General features: G+C 36.0%; 1 protein-coding gene across 4 annotated transcripts; it reads right to left on the reverse strand.

Moving 5' to 3' along the window:
* Positions 1-188: 188 nt before the first annotated feature.
* LOC121423870 (F-box/WD repeat-containing protein 9-like) lies at positions 189-14040 on the reverse strand. Of its 4 annotated transcripts, none has more exons than XM_041619386.1 (10): positions 13881-14040; positions 12891-12977; positions 12184-12285; positions 10982-11597; positions 10147-10292; positions 9609-9737; positions 7126-7238; positions 2642-2733; positions 1872-2023; positions 189-1359 (listed from the first exon to the last, which is right to left on the reverse strand). In XM_041619386.1, the coding sequence occupies exons 3-10, from the start codon at positions 12184-12186 to the stop codon at positions 982-984; spliced, it is 1629 nt and encodes a 542-aa protein (XP_041475320.1). In that variant the 5' UTR covers positions 12187-12285; positions 12891-12977; positions 13881-14040; the 3' UTR covers positions 189-981. The 4 variants fall into 4 exon arrangements, with proteins under 4 accessions (XP_041475320.1, XP_041475319.1, XP_041475317.1 ...); XM_041619385.1 differs by lacking the exon at positions 12891-12977 and adding an exon at positions 13363-13513; XM_041619383.1 differs by lacking the exon at positions 12891-12977.
* Between the last annotated feature and the right edge of the window lie 1034 nt (positions 14041-15074).

The raw sequence follows: 15074 nt of genomic DNA on the forward strand, positions 1-15074 counted from the left end.
GCTAATGGCGCTAGAGCTATTAGAGCAATGGTTCAATTTATCTGCTCATTTGACCTCAAATCATTCCTAAGTCTCTGGGAAGGATGAATAAATAAGTCAGTTATCTTAACCATCAAAGAATCAAGAAAGAGCAGAGTAAAAGATACCAACAATGTTTTTAAGATTTAAATTTGACCTTTTTGCTTCCCATAATTTAGAAGATTTAGTCCATCATGGTCAAAGTAAAACTGGATTTCAGAACACAGACCAATGAATCAAGTCTTTGGTTCAGTTTTGTGCAAATTATGTATGTGATAGGTTAATACCAGCTTGACCATTCACATACATTGGAATTCAAAGAAATCCTAAAATAAATCATTCAGAGATTTCAAATAGGAATGTTACTTTTCACTATTTCTAATTATATTACAGAATTCAAAATATTCCATGTACATCAAATTTGTATTAAGTTCCAAAACAATAGACTCGTATTTGAAGTTTAACAAAAACATTCAAAGCAATCTGGCATAACTGGCGATAACATTGTGAAAAAAAAATATTGTGAATAAAAAAAAGTCGGATTGTACTTCACGCTCCATTACTAGAACAAAGAGAACAAAGATGAGCTTTTTAGGTAAATTTACTGCACTATCCGGGGATGTTGCTCAATTAAACACTATTCAATGGTGGTAATCGATGAGAAAAACCTTGCTTCTGAATTCCTTTCCACAGATAACCATTTATCACATGGGTGAAAAGTGGCAAAAGTTTATAAATACCTTAGAAAAGGACAGTAGTGCAGCAGTTAAGACTTTAACCATGAACTGCAGTCCAATGATGTATCCATAAGATAGAAGATAAAGACACTTCTCTGTAGATTACCCTACAGGGGTCAATTAGACTTGGCAATAGGTACGTCACTGTATTATACTAAAGGGAGTCTGCAAGACGATATTGATGCTGAGTTTGTGCAAAAAATAAATAAATTCAGTCTGCGAACTCTCAATATGATTCAAACTCTTCCACGACGGAATCCTGCTTCGGCCTCCATATACCCGTTGTAAGATCGCTACCAGCACTCGCCAACACTCCACACTGTAAATCAATGGCAGTCAAATCACGCGTGTGCGTCGTCAATTTACACATGGTCTCAGGGTTATGGCTAGGGTCGCTGATCCTTATGGTGGAATCCGTCGAGCAAGTGTAGAGCGCCCCCATGGTGTACATGATGTCCGTGATCTTGCCCTTGTGGCCGACGTCGTACGTCTGGATGATGTCGAAGCTGCCGTGGGTGGGGTCGATGACGCGGACGTTGCCATCGCGGTGACCGGTCCAGAGTTGGCCGTGTTGATAAGACATGCACATGCAAAAGCTCTCCAGCTGTTTGCAGAATTGAGCAATGAATTTATTTAAAGAATACATTTATTCACTGATTCTTCACATGCATATAAGCTATAAAGCATCTGTGACGATCTTTAAAAATCTAAATAATCTGTGACATATTCTTGTAATGCATGACCATTCTCATTCATCACTACTCTGTTCATAGCATAAACCAAAAATCTTGAATCAAATATTAATCTATTGAAAACTGATGCTTTACAAATTACTCAAAAGCGTTTAAAATACCATGAGGGGAACACTGGTAATTATTAATAAGCATATTACGGAAAAATGAATACAATATCAGTAGAGGCAGCACTCTCCTATCATAGCAGATTGGATATGTGAGCTTTACAATTTGCATTATTTTTATCATAATTTTATCACTGGTAGCTTGAAAACCATCATGAATATCCTGCCACGTGTGAAGCTTATGTCAGACTGTGCATGTTTATTTCTAAAATGAAGTTTGCAGATAATTCTAGCACACAAAATGACCCATTACTCACATTGAGTTTCTTGTAAACACAGTGTGCTCGGCGGTCAAAGATGGCAATGGACTTGTCTTCACTGCCAGATATGATGTAATGGTCATCAGCTTGGACAGTAAGGACTGGATGTTTGTGATGTATCAACTGGTCAACAAGGCCATTCTCATTCACTGTAAGTCAAAAGATGGGCAATAACAAATATCAAATACACATGCAAGTGCAAGTAATTAAAGGGGAAGTTCACCCTGACAAAAAGTTTATTGTAAAAATAGTAGAAAAAAAATAATAAAAAATTCATCAAAGAATTAAAAAGTTATTAGAATTTCAATTACTTGATTTGTGATGTCATATATGCGAGCAGCATTCCTACATAGCGAATGGTAAAAAATCAATAAAATGTCATTTTCTCAGAAAATTGAAAATGGTTTTCACTGCACCTTTTGTATATCAATAGACAAATCATTTCACACCAGATCATGAATAGAAAACAAAATAAGTCATCAGGAACCATACAAAATTTGAAATTCATGCATTTTATATTACATAGCATATGGGGCAGCTGTTCGTTTACGACGTCACAAATACAAAACTTTTAACTCTAATAACTTTCTTAATTAACAGATTTTCCTCAAACCTCCACCAATATTTTTTTATAATTTTTTCTGCTATTTTTACAAAAAAGTTTTCTTCAGGGTGAACTTCTCCATTAAAGTAAAAATTTATGAAACACCTCCTGGACTCCCTATCTCTAAAATATTAAAATTTCTAATATGAAATTTTGGACCCACCTCTTGGATCAAAAAGATAAATGCTTTTGTCATAGGCTCCTGCGATGATCAGATCATGTTCGTATACCACGCTCAAGAATGCTGATTTCCCCCTTTAATAAGTGAAAAAAATAGAAATAAAGAAAACACCATGCTTAATCATCACTTCAATGTCACCATGACAGGTACATAAAGGCGACCGCACACCTTACGATTGGTCTGCAACCCGATTTCAGAATAAAATGTAGTAGAATTTGATGCTAATTTTGAGACTTGGAATATATGTACTGTGTAATGTTCTAAATCATTGTGCGAATACCTATGTTCAAATCTGTGACTATGCTATCATCTAGTGCTGCAAGTCAGGCGGCATGTTCGGGTTCGGTTCGGCAGGGTTCGGCAATTTTTTTCCGAACTTTGGTTCGGTTCGGGGTTCGGCAATAAATGCCAAATTAAATTTAACACATAAAAAATAAAGATCGCCGACCTACAAACAAGTAATCTCGAGCATGATCCGTCATGTATTAATAATAAATTTTGTTTCTAAAAAGAATAGTTAAGATAATTGTTGAACTTTCTTTTGTTTTAATTAACAAAAAATAAGTCATTTCTACTTTCATTTTTAAAATGAAAATAAAAAAAAAAAAAAATATTGATAACGAGAGAATCAGGACAGAAACAGAATTACAAAGATCAGAATATTTTTTTCACGATTATTTCATGTAGCTATGATCATGATCGATTACGATGTCATTGCCAACGCAGCTTCTCAAATTGGAAAGTGTTGATCGGGAATGTCGAAATAGTAGACAAACAACCTCCACTCAACTGTTATTATACCGGTAAAATTCACATTCCAAAGAATATGAGTGTTTTAGAAAGTCCCTATTTTCTGAAAAGTGGTAAAATCTGGTCAATGAATTACTTTAAAAAGATAAAATATCAGTCCATTCTTGGTCCAGAAAGATCGACGCTACGTGACTTCAAACATATTTCTAACACGAAAATGAGTACATGGGACTGTACCGCGTATTTTAGTGTTGTGAAATCACTCGGCGTTGATCGTCAGAACTAAGACGGAACTGATAATTTATCATTTCATTCTCAGTAATTGGCCAGATTAAACCACTTTTAAGAAAATATTGACAATGGAAAAACGTTTCAAGTTTGGAATACGAATTTTACCTGTATAATAGCAACTGAGAGCAGGTTGTTTGGACTTCCTGTTTCAACTTTCCTTACCAACCATTTCCGGAACATCGATCAGGGAACATGCATTGATTTGGTTTGAATTTTTATCTTTTTTGTTTTTTTCACCCTCATTCCTTCATCTCTTATTTATTTATCTTTTATATTAATATGGAAATTTCAGAAGGTGGAATATATATACTTTACCATTACTTTGTCAGTCACAAGGAATTAATTTATGTCTTTTCAATTAAATGTACATCCGATTACAGCAATACGTAATTCAACTACACTTTTTAACTGAGTTAAGCTTAAAATGTCCCCACATTTTATAAGGAAAAAATATATTCATGTTTAGGCCTGGGACGATTGTCATTATTACCATTCGATTATTTCCTGGAAAAATAATTGAATGATTCGATTGTTCGTCGGGAATCACGTCTTTTAAGTCACAATAGTTGTCCTACTTTATGGTGACCCCCCCCCCATGAAGAAATCTCCATCAAAGTCACATGTTTAGCATAAATGAGGCCCTTTTCCCCTTCTCCATGATTTTTTTTATATCAAAAGAAACTTCATGAAATGAGATTAAATCTTTCAGTTTATTGTTCCAATGAAAATCTTTCCTAAATTAATACTGGTACCCTGGTATTATGCATTCATCCCTCCAAGTGCCACACCCCTGCATATAAATGAATCAGCCCCGCCGAGTCCAAAGACGTAAACAACTCATTCATGAAGTATATTCTTTGAGACTGAGCCCAGGTGGAGCATTTCACTTGAAAATTTTCATCCCTTGCCCACACCATGTCCCCGCCTCCACTTGTGGCACTGCCCACGATGCTACACATGTATTAAAAAAAATATTTCATTTGAAATACCTTTCAAAATAACGATTTTTTTATCATTTGAACCTACATGTATAACTGGGTCTATTTTTGGAGACTAGCCGAGAAAGTACTGGTGAAGGCGGGCGCGTGTTGGAATGTAGTTTTCATTGGTTGAGGGGGATATATAAAAGGTTGCATTGTTCTGAAACATGAAAGAAATTCTCCGGCTCCCACCCCCTATCCTTCCCTCTCTCTTTCCCTCACACGCACACACACACACAGATGGGGGAGGGGTCAATTTATTTCTGAAGTCATGACCTTTCCTGATAAGGGAACCACATGCCTTCCGCTTCTTTGTTTCCCAAAGTTTCATTGGCTATCCGAAGGTCCAATCAGCTCAAGTGAGCTGGTTATGTGTTTACTTATTATTGTGCACGCACACAATGACTTATTTTGTGTATGAGGGCAAGGTCGGTGGGATTAACATTTTCGGAGCGCTATCATGTTGGTATGTAACTGTGAATGTGATACAATCATTGATAATTTTTGAAACATTACCTCGGTAACATAATTTTTAAACCTGAAAAAACAGCTGTCATCATTGTTTTCTTGTCATTTTATTTTTATTACTTGGGTATTAGAGGTATCCCAACGTCATAATCGGGATCTGCCGAACATTCGATTAGTGTAAATTTTGCTAATCGATTGGTGATTGGCGGCATGCCAATCGAACCATTCGATCAATCGATGTTTACTCCCAGGCCTATTCATGTTTATAAAAAAATTGAAAATGATAAAAATTTAATCAAACACGAGACCGAAACTGTCATACTTTGTCATTTACGAGGAATGAATTTATGTCTGGTTCTTTTTCTTTATTAAATACAAAATGATTAGGTCCGATTACGATCACGATCGATTACGGCAATACGTAATTACACCACACTTTTATACCGAGTTTAGCTTCAAAATGCCCCCTCATTTTATCAAGAAAAAATATATTTATTAACATAAATATATTCTTAAGTTGATAACAGTTCAATCAAAGACAAGATGGGAGCTATCATAGTGGATTTTGAAAATATATTGAGTGGAATTCTCTTTGTGCACAATCACTAACCAATATATATTTTATTAATTTTATACTTAAATCTATGTAGTCATCGCATTCACGCATTGCAAACAAACATGCTTTTTTTTTACCGAACTTCCGAACCAGGCCTTTGAGTTTGGTTCGGTCCGGTTCGGAAGTGCCAAGTTCAGCGAACTTCCGTTCGGTTCGGCGGTTCGGCTGCAGCACTACTATCATCCTTCTTAGAATAAAAGCGAATTTAATATCTAGTCGAAATGACGTCATAGCAGTCGTACAATTGGCTACGATTGAAACTAATTTGACCTTTACTCCCAAAATAAAGGCTTGCAATCTTTCAAAATGGTTAATAGTATTCTTTCAATTAATTTTAACCTCAAATGAAATGATATATTCCATTCACATTTTCAGAAAATGAGCAAAATGCGATTTTTTCCAAAATTGGATAGTGAACAGTCGTAAGGTGTGTGGTGGCCTTAACACTATTACTGAGATCTGTATGAAAAATTGAACGACAGTGCCAAGTATTTCAGATATTTCATTGAAATACTCACTAGAATACCATTAGCACAAATAAACGATGCACACAGTGTTTTAATAAACTCATGAAACGGACTTTTGACAATATTGTACAATAAGATCAATTCTGATCAACTATTTGAAAAGGGTTTCATGGCAGGAGAACGAACGACCCGCCATAATGTACAAGATTTCAATTAAGATAGTAAGGAACAATCTATAACTTCCTTCATCACAATATTTTGTTATTTTCACACTAATGCTATGAAGGTAAAATGAAAGTAAAATTCTATGTACTTGTAAGACTTTAAAGAATTGTACACAAACTGCAGACAGGAGATTGATCACAGGTGAGTGTTTCATAAAGCTGTTCGTAAGTTAAGAGCGACTTCAAGAACGACTGGTGATCCTTTCCTGTGGTAAATGGTACACACCAAAATGTTCATTGGTGATGTTTTAGTGCGTAAGAAAGGTTCACCAGTCATTCTTAAGTTGCTCTTAACTTACAAACAGCTTTATGACCCCCCCTCCCAGGAAAAATTAAAAATGAGACCAAGAAGTATTTCCTTTTTATAACCATGCGAATTAAGACACATAAGACTTAATATAAATACATGCCTTGTTGTAAAGTCTCTGATGCAATGAAAAGACATGATTGACGTACAAAATACAAAGTGCATAAAATTTGATTGGGTTTTGCAATATTGCATTTTCATGGCAAATGTGAGTATAATGTAACATAGTTTTAATTATTTTGACACAAATAAATACACCGTGTGCTATAATACAATGATATAACAACTGCATAATGTAACTATTATAAACAGAAAACAATACACCAGGTAACTAAGAGCATTGATTATTTTATCACAACTTACTTGAATTTATGAACACACTTCAAGTCATCGTTGATATCCCATAATTTCAACCAGCAATCCCAGGATGCCGTGCATAATAGATTATCCAACGATGTGATGTCCCAAACCCAGCCCTGAAGCAAAGCAAAAATCAAGAAAGGTCATTACATTGAAATTCAAAACGTTTTGTTTTTACATTATGTCTCATTTGATTACCAAACAAGTTTTAATAAATCAAATGATTTAAGATGTATTCTTTTGCCACTGAAAAGATGAAATTTTATTGAATACTACAGATACATGTACACAAATTTTCAAAGGAGGTGTTCCATATATTAAACAGAACTGTATTCCCAAAAGATTCATTTTTTAGGCAAAGTTATTTGTTTTTCAAATCTGCCAAGAATGACAGTGATGAGACTGAACTTAAAAAGCCAAAAACTATAAAAAGTTATCAAATGAGATTGGTCTTCTGAGGAACATATCGTGAAAGGACTTGTCAGATATTTATTTGACACATCCTGTTTCATATGACACAATTTTTTTGTACAATTTCTGCTAGAGTTTGAGGTATCTTCAATGGTTTAGAATTTAATGAATATGATTTATGTCACTTCCGCCTTTAACCCTATCTAGGCCGGGGTATTTTGGGGGTTCAAATGGCCATGTTCTTAGCAGGTTTACATGAAAACAAGTGGAATGCCTCTGGCCGTCTCACCTGCATCACGCGGTTCAATATAGCAGCAGTGCTGACTTTGAATACTACTCTAACTCGCACAAGATGTTCAGTGATACATGGTTACTCTTATGTCCACTTTTTATGAACTAGACCAATAAACTTACAGAGATATGATGGTTATTCAACAAAAAACCCCAACATGGCCAAAGTTCATTGACCTTACATGACCTTTGACCTTGATCATGTGACCTGAAACTCGCACAGGATGTTCAGTGATACTTGATTACTCTTATGTACAAGTTTCATGAATCAGATCCATAAACTTTCAAAGTTTTGATGGTAATTCAACTGATACACCCACTTCGGCCAAAGTTCATTGACCTTTGACCTTGGTCATGTGACCTGATGCATCCACAAAATATTCAGTGATGCTTGATTACTATTATGTTCAAGTTTCATGAATCAGATCCATAAACTTTCAAAGTTATGATGGGAATTCAACAGATATCCCCAATTCGGCCAAAGTTCATTGACCCTAAATGACCTTTGACCTTGGTCATGTGACGTGAAACTCATGCAGGATGTTCAGTGATACTTGATTAACCTTATGTCCAAGTTTCATGAACTAGGTCCATATATTTTCTAAGTTATGATGACATTTCAAAAACTTAACCTCAGGTTAAGATTTCAATGTTGATTCCTCCAACATGGTCTAAGTTCATTGACCCTAAATGACCTTTGACCTTGGTCATGTGACATGAAACTTTAATAGGATGTTCAGTAATACTTGATTAACCTTATGGCCAAGTTTCATGAACTAGGTCCATATACTTTCTAAGTTATGATGTAATTTCAAAAACTTAACCTCAGGTTAAGATTTGATGTTGACGCCGCCGCCGCCGTCGCCGCCGCCGTCGGAAAAGCGGCGCCTATAGTCTCACTCTGCTTCGCAGGTGAGACAAAAAAAATTGATATCAGATCAATTTCTTATGTATTATATTGTTTTTTATGCAATTTCTTATGTATTTCTTTGTTTTTTACCCTTTTTTCATTGTTTTTTCAATGAAATTCATTGGGGACTCTTCTAAGATCATAAACAGCATAAAATACATACATTTAGACTCGAAAAACTAAAAATAATCATACATTTATGATTTTTGGTTGAAAATACAATTTACATTGACTTTGTACACGAAATCATGTTTTTGAGCAATTTTTGGTCTGACATGCACTTGCATAACGTTGCGTAATTTCGGAACAGCGTACCCGGGTGACGCAAAATTGGTCTCAAAAGTTGCGCAAGACTTGAATGTAAAAAGTCAGCGAGCAGCGCAGTCAAAAAATTTTGCCCGGCGAATATATCGCGCGACTCGTTGAGGGGGGGAGGGTGGCCTCCCCGGCCTAGATAGGGTTAAGCCAACCCCGAGTGCACTTTGGTGTTACACATACCCATTGGAAGACTGAGGCTGGACTCACACTGGCTTAAAACCAACCCCAGAGGTGGACTGAGATGGTCAGGCCGGCCGGTGTTACAACTATGCCCAGCCGCCTCCTGGCCAGCCTCAGTCCACTTTGGAGGAATGTGCAACACGGGTCTTACTGCCTCAGTCTCTAGCCATTTTGCTTTAACTGGGTCCTGTTGCATAAAACTTTTTACCAGAGAAAACTCTGGTAAAAACCTGAAAACTGAGATTAGTCTGATTTCTGCCATTGACTTTAACACAGGGCAAAAACTCCGGTAAAAACAACTCGAGTTTTCTCGGATAAAAATGTTTTTTGCAACGGGCCCCAGAAATACTCCCCTGTTCTAATTTATTTTTTTTACCTTGTGAGCTTTGACTTCTTTAGTCCTGGAATCTTTGACAGACCTCTCCGGGTTGTTGGAATCCAACTTCCTCAAGTCCCACATCTGAAATGTTCGATCTCGAGATCCTGTGGCACACAACTCTCCATTCTGGCAAATGAAGTGCAGTAAATGATAGCAGTGGTGACACGGGGTATTCATAGTTTGCAATATTATTTCCTTTAGGTAATAGCCCTAATCCACTGGGAGGGGGGGTGGGGCAATCATAGTGAGTGAGAAGACAAGTTGGCCCTCTTTCCTGCATGAAATTTGTGACGGCTACCACTACCACCTTGTCAACTTTGGCACCCTGAATATTTTTACTTTATGATAGAAAAGTGTTTTGTTCCTGCAGAAGTGATATCTTACAGGTAGATGAACAGCAGAACTTGTAGTTTTACAAATGACCTCTTTTTCACAGGATTCACATTTTATCAAGTTTTCATATTCACACCATCTTGTTTAACCTAAAAAGTTTATAGCATATCAATAGATCATGAATCTTTAATATTTTACTTACATTCATTAGATGTACACAGTCAATAGCAGCTATATGGGCCATATTGAGTGAGAAATGTTCCATGTTAGTTTCTTGTTTGGCCCAACGCTGATGGGTTTCTTCTCTGTCAATGCATGCAAGCTTCCAGTTGAAATCATCGTCTTCAACTGAGAGTGACAGCAAAGGGTAATCAAAAGTTCCTGATTATCACAAGGACACAACTCGCCAACCAATAGCAATTTAAATTCATCTCTGGATAACATTTAGTCTGTGTTTCTTCCTAAACTTGGCAAAAAGTGTTTGAATTGTTCATTTTCAATACCTGCATAATATACAATACTAAAATTACAACAAATTTACAATTGCTAAATTGTTTAACCCCCCTTATGATTAATGACAATATGACTTACTTTGATGGGACTGACTACATGTATCTTCTTTTATAAATAGCATCAACAACAAAATAAGAACTTTACAATGCATTGCTACATAATTTCAAAACAGTTTTCATGAACAAAACAGAGAAAAATAATAATAACAATAATAAACAATTTTTATATACCGCAAAATCGCAAAATTGCCTCTCAGTTGGTTGAGAGAGGGGAAAATGAAGTATAAAGGAAATAGAAATAGAAAAAAAATAGAAAAAAGGATATCCCAGCTTCATGATAACTTATTTGAATACATTCGCGACTAGCAGAAATACAAAAATGTAAAATCTCCCAGTTTCATTGACATTGTATGCATTTTCCATCTCTGAAGGAAAGAAAAAATCTACTCCAAGTCAATTCCATTTCACCAAGGTTATCAGATAGTAAATCAGGAGAGAGAAAGAAAAGGAGGGAGAGGGGTGTACCTGGAACAACAGGATAGTTGCCTCTCCAGCGCTTCTTGAATCGCACCTTCCATTCCAGGTTATCAGAGACAATCTCATGAAGCATCTTACACACCAATCCAACCTCTCTAATGACAAGTCTAGCATCAAGGAAGTCAAAGATCTTCAGGAGTAGCTCCCTGGGAAGGGAGAGAAGAGTCCAGTGTTCTCTTTGCTCACTGTCCACAGGTGTTCTATCATCAAGAGTGACGCTCTGGTCAGCCACAACCACAGAGTCTTCACCTTCAGTTTCATTTTGAACATGACTATAAGACGGGGTTTCTTCACAATCTGTTGCTTGGACAGTATCTGAACCTTGCAGAGTGTCCTCTGCATGATGTCCTGGAATGTCCTCTGCCTGTTCTCCTGGAATGCTTTCCTCCACCGTGTCAAGTTCTGAAGGTGCATCATTCACACATTCTGTTGTTTCAGATGTGCTTTCATTTCCCTGGATGTTCGAGCCCTTGTGTGGTCTAGCGGAGTCTTCTGGTGCAGACTGTTCAACCTCTAATGGTTGGTCAGGTATGGCCAAAGTCTCTATGTGAACTTGAAGATCATCTACCTCATCCCTCAAGGATTCTTGGATCCCTTCCTCAGCCTGCAGTGATCAGAGAGGAAATCAACACAATTATCATATCTTTTTATAGATTTCATTTACTTTACATACAAATTTGACTGAGAAAATATATATTTTTTGTGTGTATTGGAGCAAATTGAAAAGTTGTTTCTACACTTACATTAGAAGCACATTACCTATGAGGTGAAAATCTTCACAGTAAAATCTGAGATTTGAGAAAGTCAAAGATTTTTTAAATTAGTTGTAAAAATTGCAAGTTTACAATTTGTACAAGTTTAAAAAAAAAATTGACTTTCTCAAATCTCAGATTTGTTCAGAATTTCACTCATCCCTAAACTGTCTGCTTTTCCGTGGCCTGTTTCATAAAACTTGTTACACTAACAAATTTGCAAATATTCAAGCCACTGAAATCCTTCACTCTGATTGGCTAATAGTACATTTGTTGTAGAAATTTTGGATTTGTTATTTAAGAAGTCTTTGTGAAAAGGGACCCTGACCTATTTTGAAACGAGCTTCAAAGTGAGGAAAAAAATCAAATTCCTTCTGTAATTGAGAGAAACCTGAATTGAAAGAAGATGTCTCAGAAAGATCTTCAGTTTGTAATTACCATGATCCTTATCTTGCTATATCCTTCTCCCTGTAGTCATGCCAAGGCTCACCACGAGAGCCTGAGGGTGATAGAACTTGTCTCATTCAGCTAAAGTTATCTCTGAAAAAAACAATTTGTAATCATATACAAGCACTTGACTCTATATAAGTTTATAACAAAGGTTAGTGTCAGCCATGTACAGGAAATGAATTATGTATAAAGCTAAATATGAAAGACATTACAATTGCAATCAAATTTGTATGTTTGAACCCAAGCATTGAATTCTCAATTCTACTTGGAATCACAAATTGATGGGTCTAGTCATATGAGGCGCGATAGCTCTGTCGGTAGAGCTGGGGATTTGAACCTCGGTGACCCGGGTTCAATTCCGATTTGCCAATTGATAAGGCATTAATCCTCATAACTAGGTCTCTCAGAGAGGACCTAAGACTTAAACCATCGGTCCTCTGGTCACTTGCTTACAAGCATACATGCTCTCTTGGCAGTCAGGTAAATAACTCACCATAACACTGTTATTTCAATTTAGAGTAATCATGGTAAATAATAATAATAGTAACTGGCAAATTTTATTTTCTTTAAGTTAACATAAAATTATCAACATGATCATGTAGAAAATAAATGACCTGTCCAATATCTGTTCAACCTTAATACTCATAATTAGTGACAGTGTCTGTTTAAGATACTGTGAGTCTGTGTGAGCCTACCTCGAGCGAAGATCGTGCAGGCTCCACTCCACTCCTCTACCGTTACACTACGTCCACCTACCCGAACTTCGAGACCGTGAACTCGATCTGATATTCCGAGTGACAAAGGTGGGATTTTATGGGGGGAAAATAAAAAATTCATGCAACATCACGATCTTCAAAAACAATCAAAACTAATACTCTTACTTTACACAAAGTTTCACTTCTTTTCCATGCTTCTATCAGTCTCAAAATTGGTGATTTAGAGCCAACATGAAGTTCCTCACACATAATTTGCAATGTTTTGAAATTGGCCGTGAATAATACGTGTGAGGAAACTGATACTGGCCCAAAATCACAAATTTTGAGGATAACCAGAGGATGGACACGGAGTGAAATAAGTGTGAAGAGTAAGAAATTAAGCTAGTTTTCTTTTTCGTTATATTTTTTTCTGTAATTTTTACAATACATGTAAATAACATTTCCATCTCACCTTTGTCACTCGGAATATCCGATCGAGTTCGCCGTCCCGAAGTTCGTGTAGGTGGAGCGTAGTGTAAAGTTAATGGTAGTGAAGTGGAGTGGAGCCTGCACGAACTTCGCCCGAGGTAAACAACGAATGAACGACATGATGAACAAGCACACTGCATAGTCATTACAAGTCAAGAAAAATACGGGTATAGATCTCATTTTCAAACAAGATCTTAGATATTAATAGCACAACAACTAGAAATATATTTAGTCCTTTTCTCAGTTCTATTTTGATTAACATTTGAAGTTTAACTACATCTACATGTCCTTACTAAACTTACTTAATAGCCGCACATCACAACTAAGGCTAGCGGGAACTCAAGACTATGCTGGTGCAGTAGGGAAGGCGGCTCAAATGGTGAGTGTCCGTACAAACACTTTTTGGCAAACCGCTGCTTGTTGACCCGGCTTATTACTGCTCTTATTATACTAGATTCTTCTTATTCTGATTAAGAATAAATATTTTTTCTGTAAACTTACCTTTGTAGCCATGTATGTAATGACACAGTAGACTAACCTGCCACGTGGAAGTGTCAATAATCATAGGAAACATAAGCTAACAAAGAACGAGATGAGTCATTTCTTTTCAAAAACGTTGCAACACACTAGATTGGTTCATAGATCATAGACTATTAATAAAATAAAAGCGAGGCCTGGGAAATGAGGGCGTGGTCAATATGTTTTTACTGAAGGCGACAACGTGAATTGTATGTTGAAGGGTCCGGGGCCGAGAAAGAGTAATGAATACAATAAGAATTAATGAACAATAATAAGAAAAAATCCCGATAAATGAATGAATCAATCAATATAGATGAATGTATGAATACAAAGAATATAAAAAAAAATCAATCGATAAATAAGTGAAATTAATGAATGAATAAACAAACAAATAAATTAATGAATGATAAATAAATAAATAAACAAATAAATACAGATGAATATAAGCAGGCCCTATGGGGGTATTGCTAGAAAATATTTGCTATCAGTTGTGAATCGATCAGTTCTAACAATATCAAATCAAATCACTCAGTTCTAAAAAGTGTTTCGAAAAGTACAGACCAGAAATAGCCAATTTGCAATTAATTATGATTGATTTTGGGACCCAAAACTGAGTTGCAATTGATTGCAAGTTTTGTGCAACAAGTAGGTACATAAAAGTCTTCAACGATCGAGTTTTAGTTTCAGTTTTTACGGAGTTTTATTCATTTTTTCTCAAAAGTTCTAGCAATTAAGGTTCAAAATTCATAAGGATCGAAGGCTAGCAATTAAAGTAAAATCTTGTATTTTTGCTAGAACTTTTGAGAAAAAATAAATAAGAACTGAAATTAAAACTCTAATTTGAAGACTTTCATGTACCTACTTGTTGCACAAAACAATTTAACTTTTCTCTTTTAATTAACCAAAAAGAATACATGTATTAAAGGGCACTACATGCCCAGAAGGAAAAACCTGTTCCACTGGACCAGTTAGACCAGTATAATTTTAACTGGTAACTCTGGAAATTGGAACATCGGTTTACTGGTCTAACTGGTCATACTGGTCCAGTTAAAATCTTACTGGTCCAGTTAAAAATTAAACTGGTCTTGAAGTAGTGGAATTTTATACTGGTCTTGTTTCTGGTGGTTACTGGTCTTACTGGTCTTCATACTAGTCTCACTGGTCCTCAAACTGGTC

Source organism: Lytechinus variegatus, chromosome 11 (genome assembly GCF_018143015.1).
Source record: "Lytechinus variegatus isolate NC3 chromosome 11, Lvar_3.0, whole genome shotgun sequence".
Classification (NCBI taxonomy): Eukaryota; Metazoa; Echinodermata; class Echinoidea; order Temnopleuroida; family Toxopneustidae; genus Lytechinus; species Lytechinus variegatus.

Excerpts from the sequence above, each read along its gene's own strand:
- LOC121423870 (XM_041619383.1), bottom strand. Across the intron at positions 7,239-9,608 it reads AAGAAGTCAAAGCTCACAAG|GGCTGGGTTTGGGACATCAC; the intron begins GTAAAAAAAATA and ends GCTTTGCTTCAG. Across the intron at positions 2,734-7,125 it reads AAGTGTGTTCATAAATTCAA|GGGGAAATCAGCATTCTTGA; the intron begins GTAAGTTGTGAT and ends CACTTATTAAAG.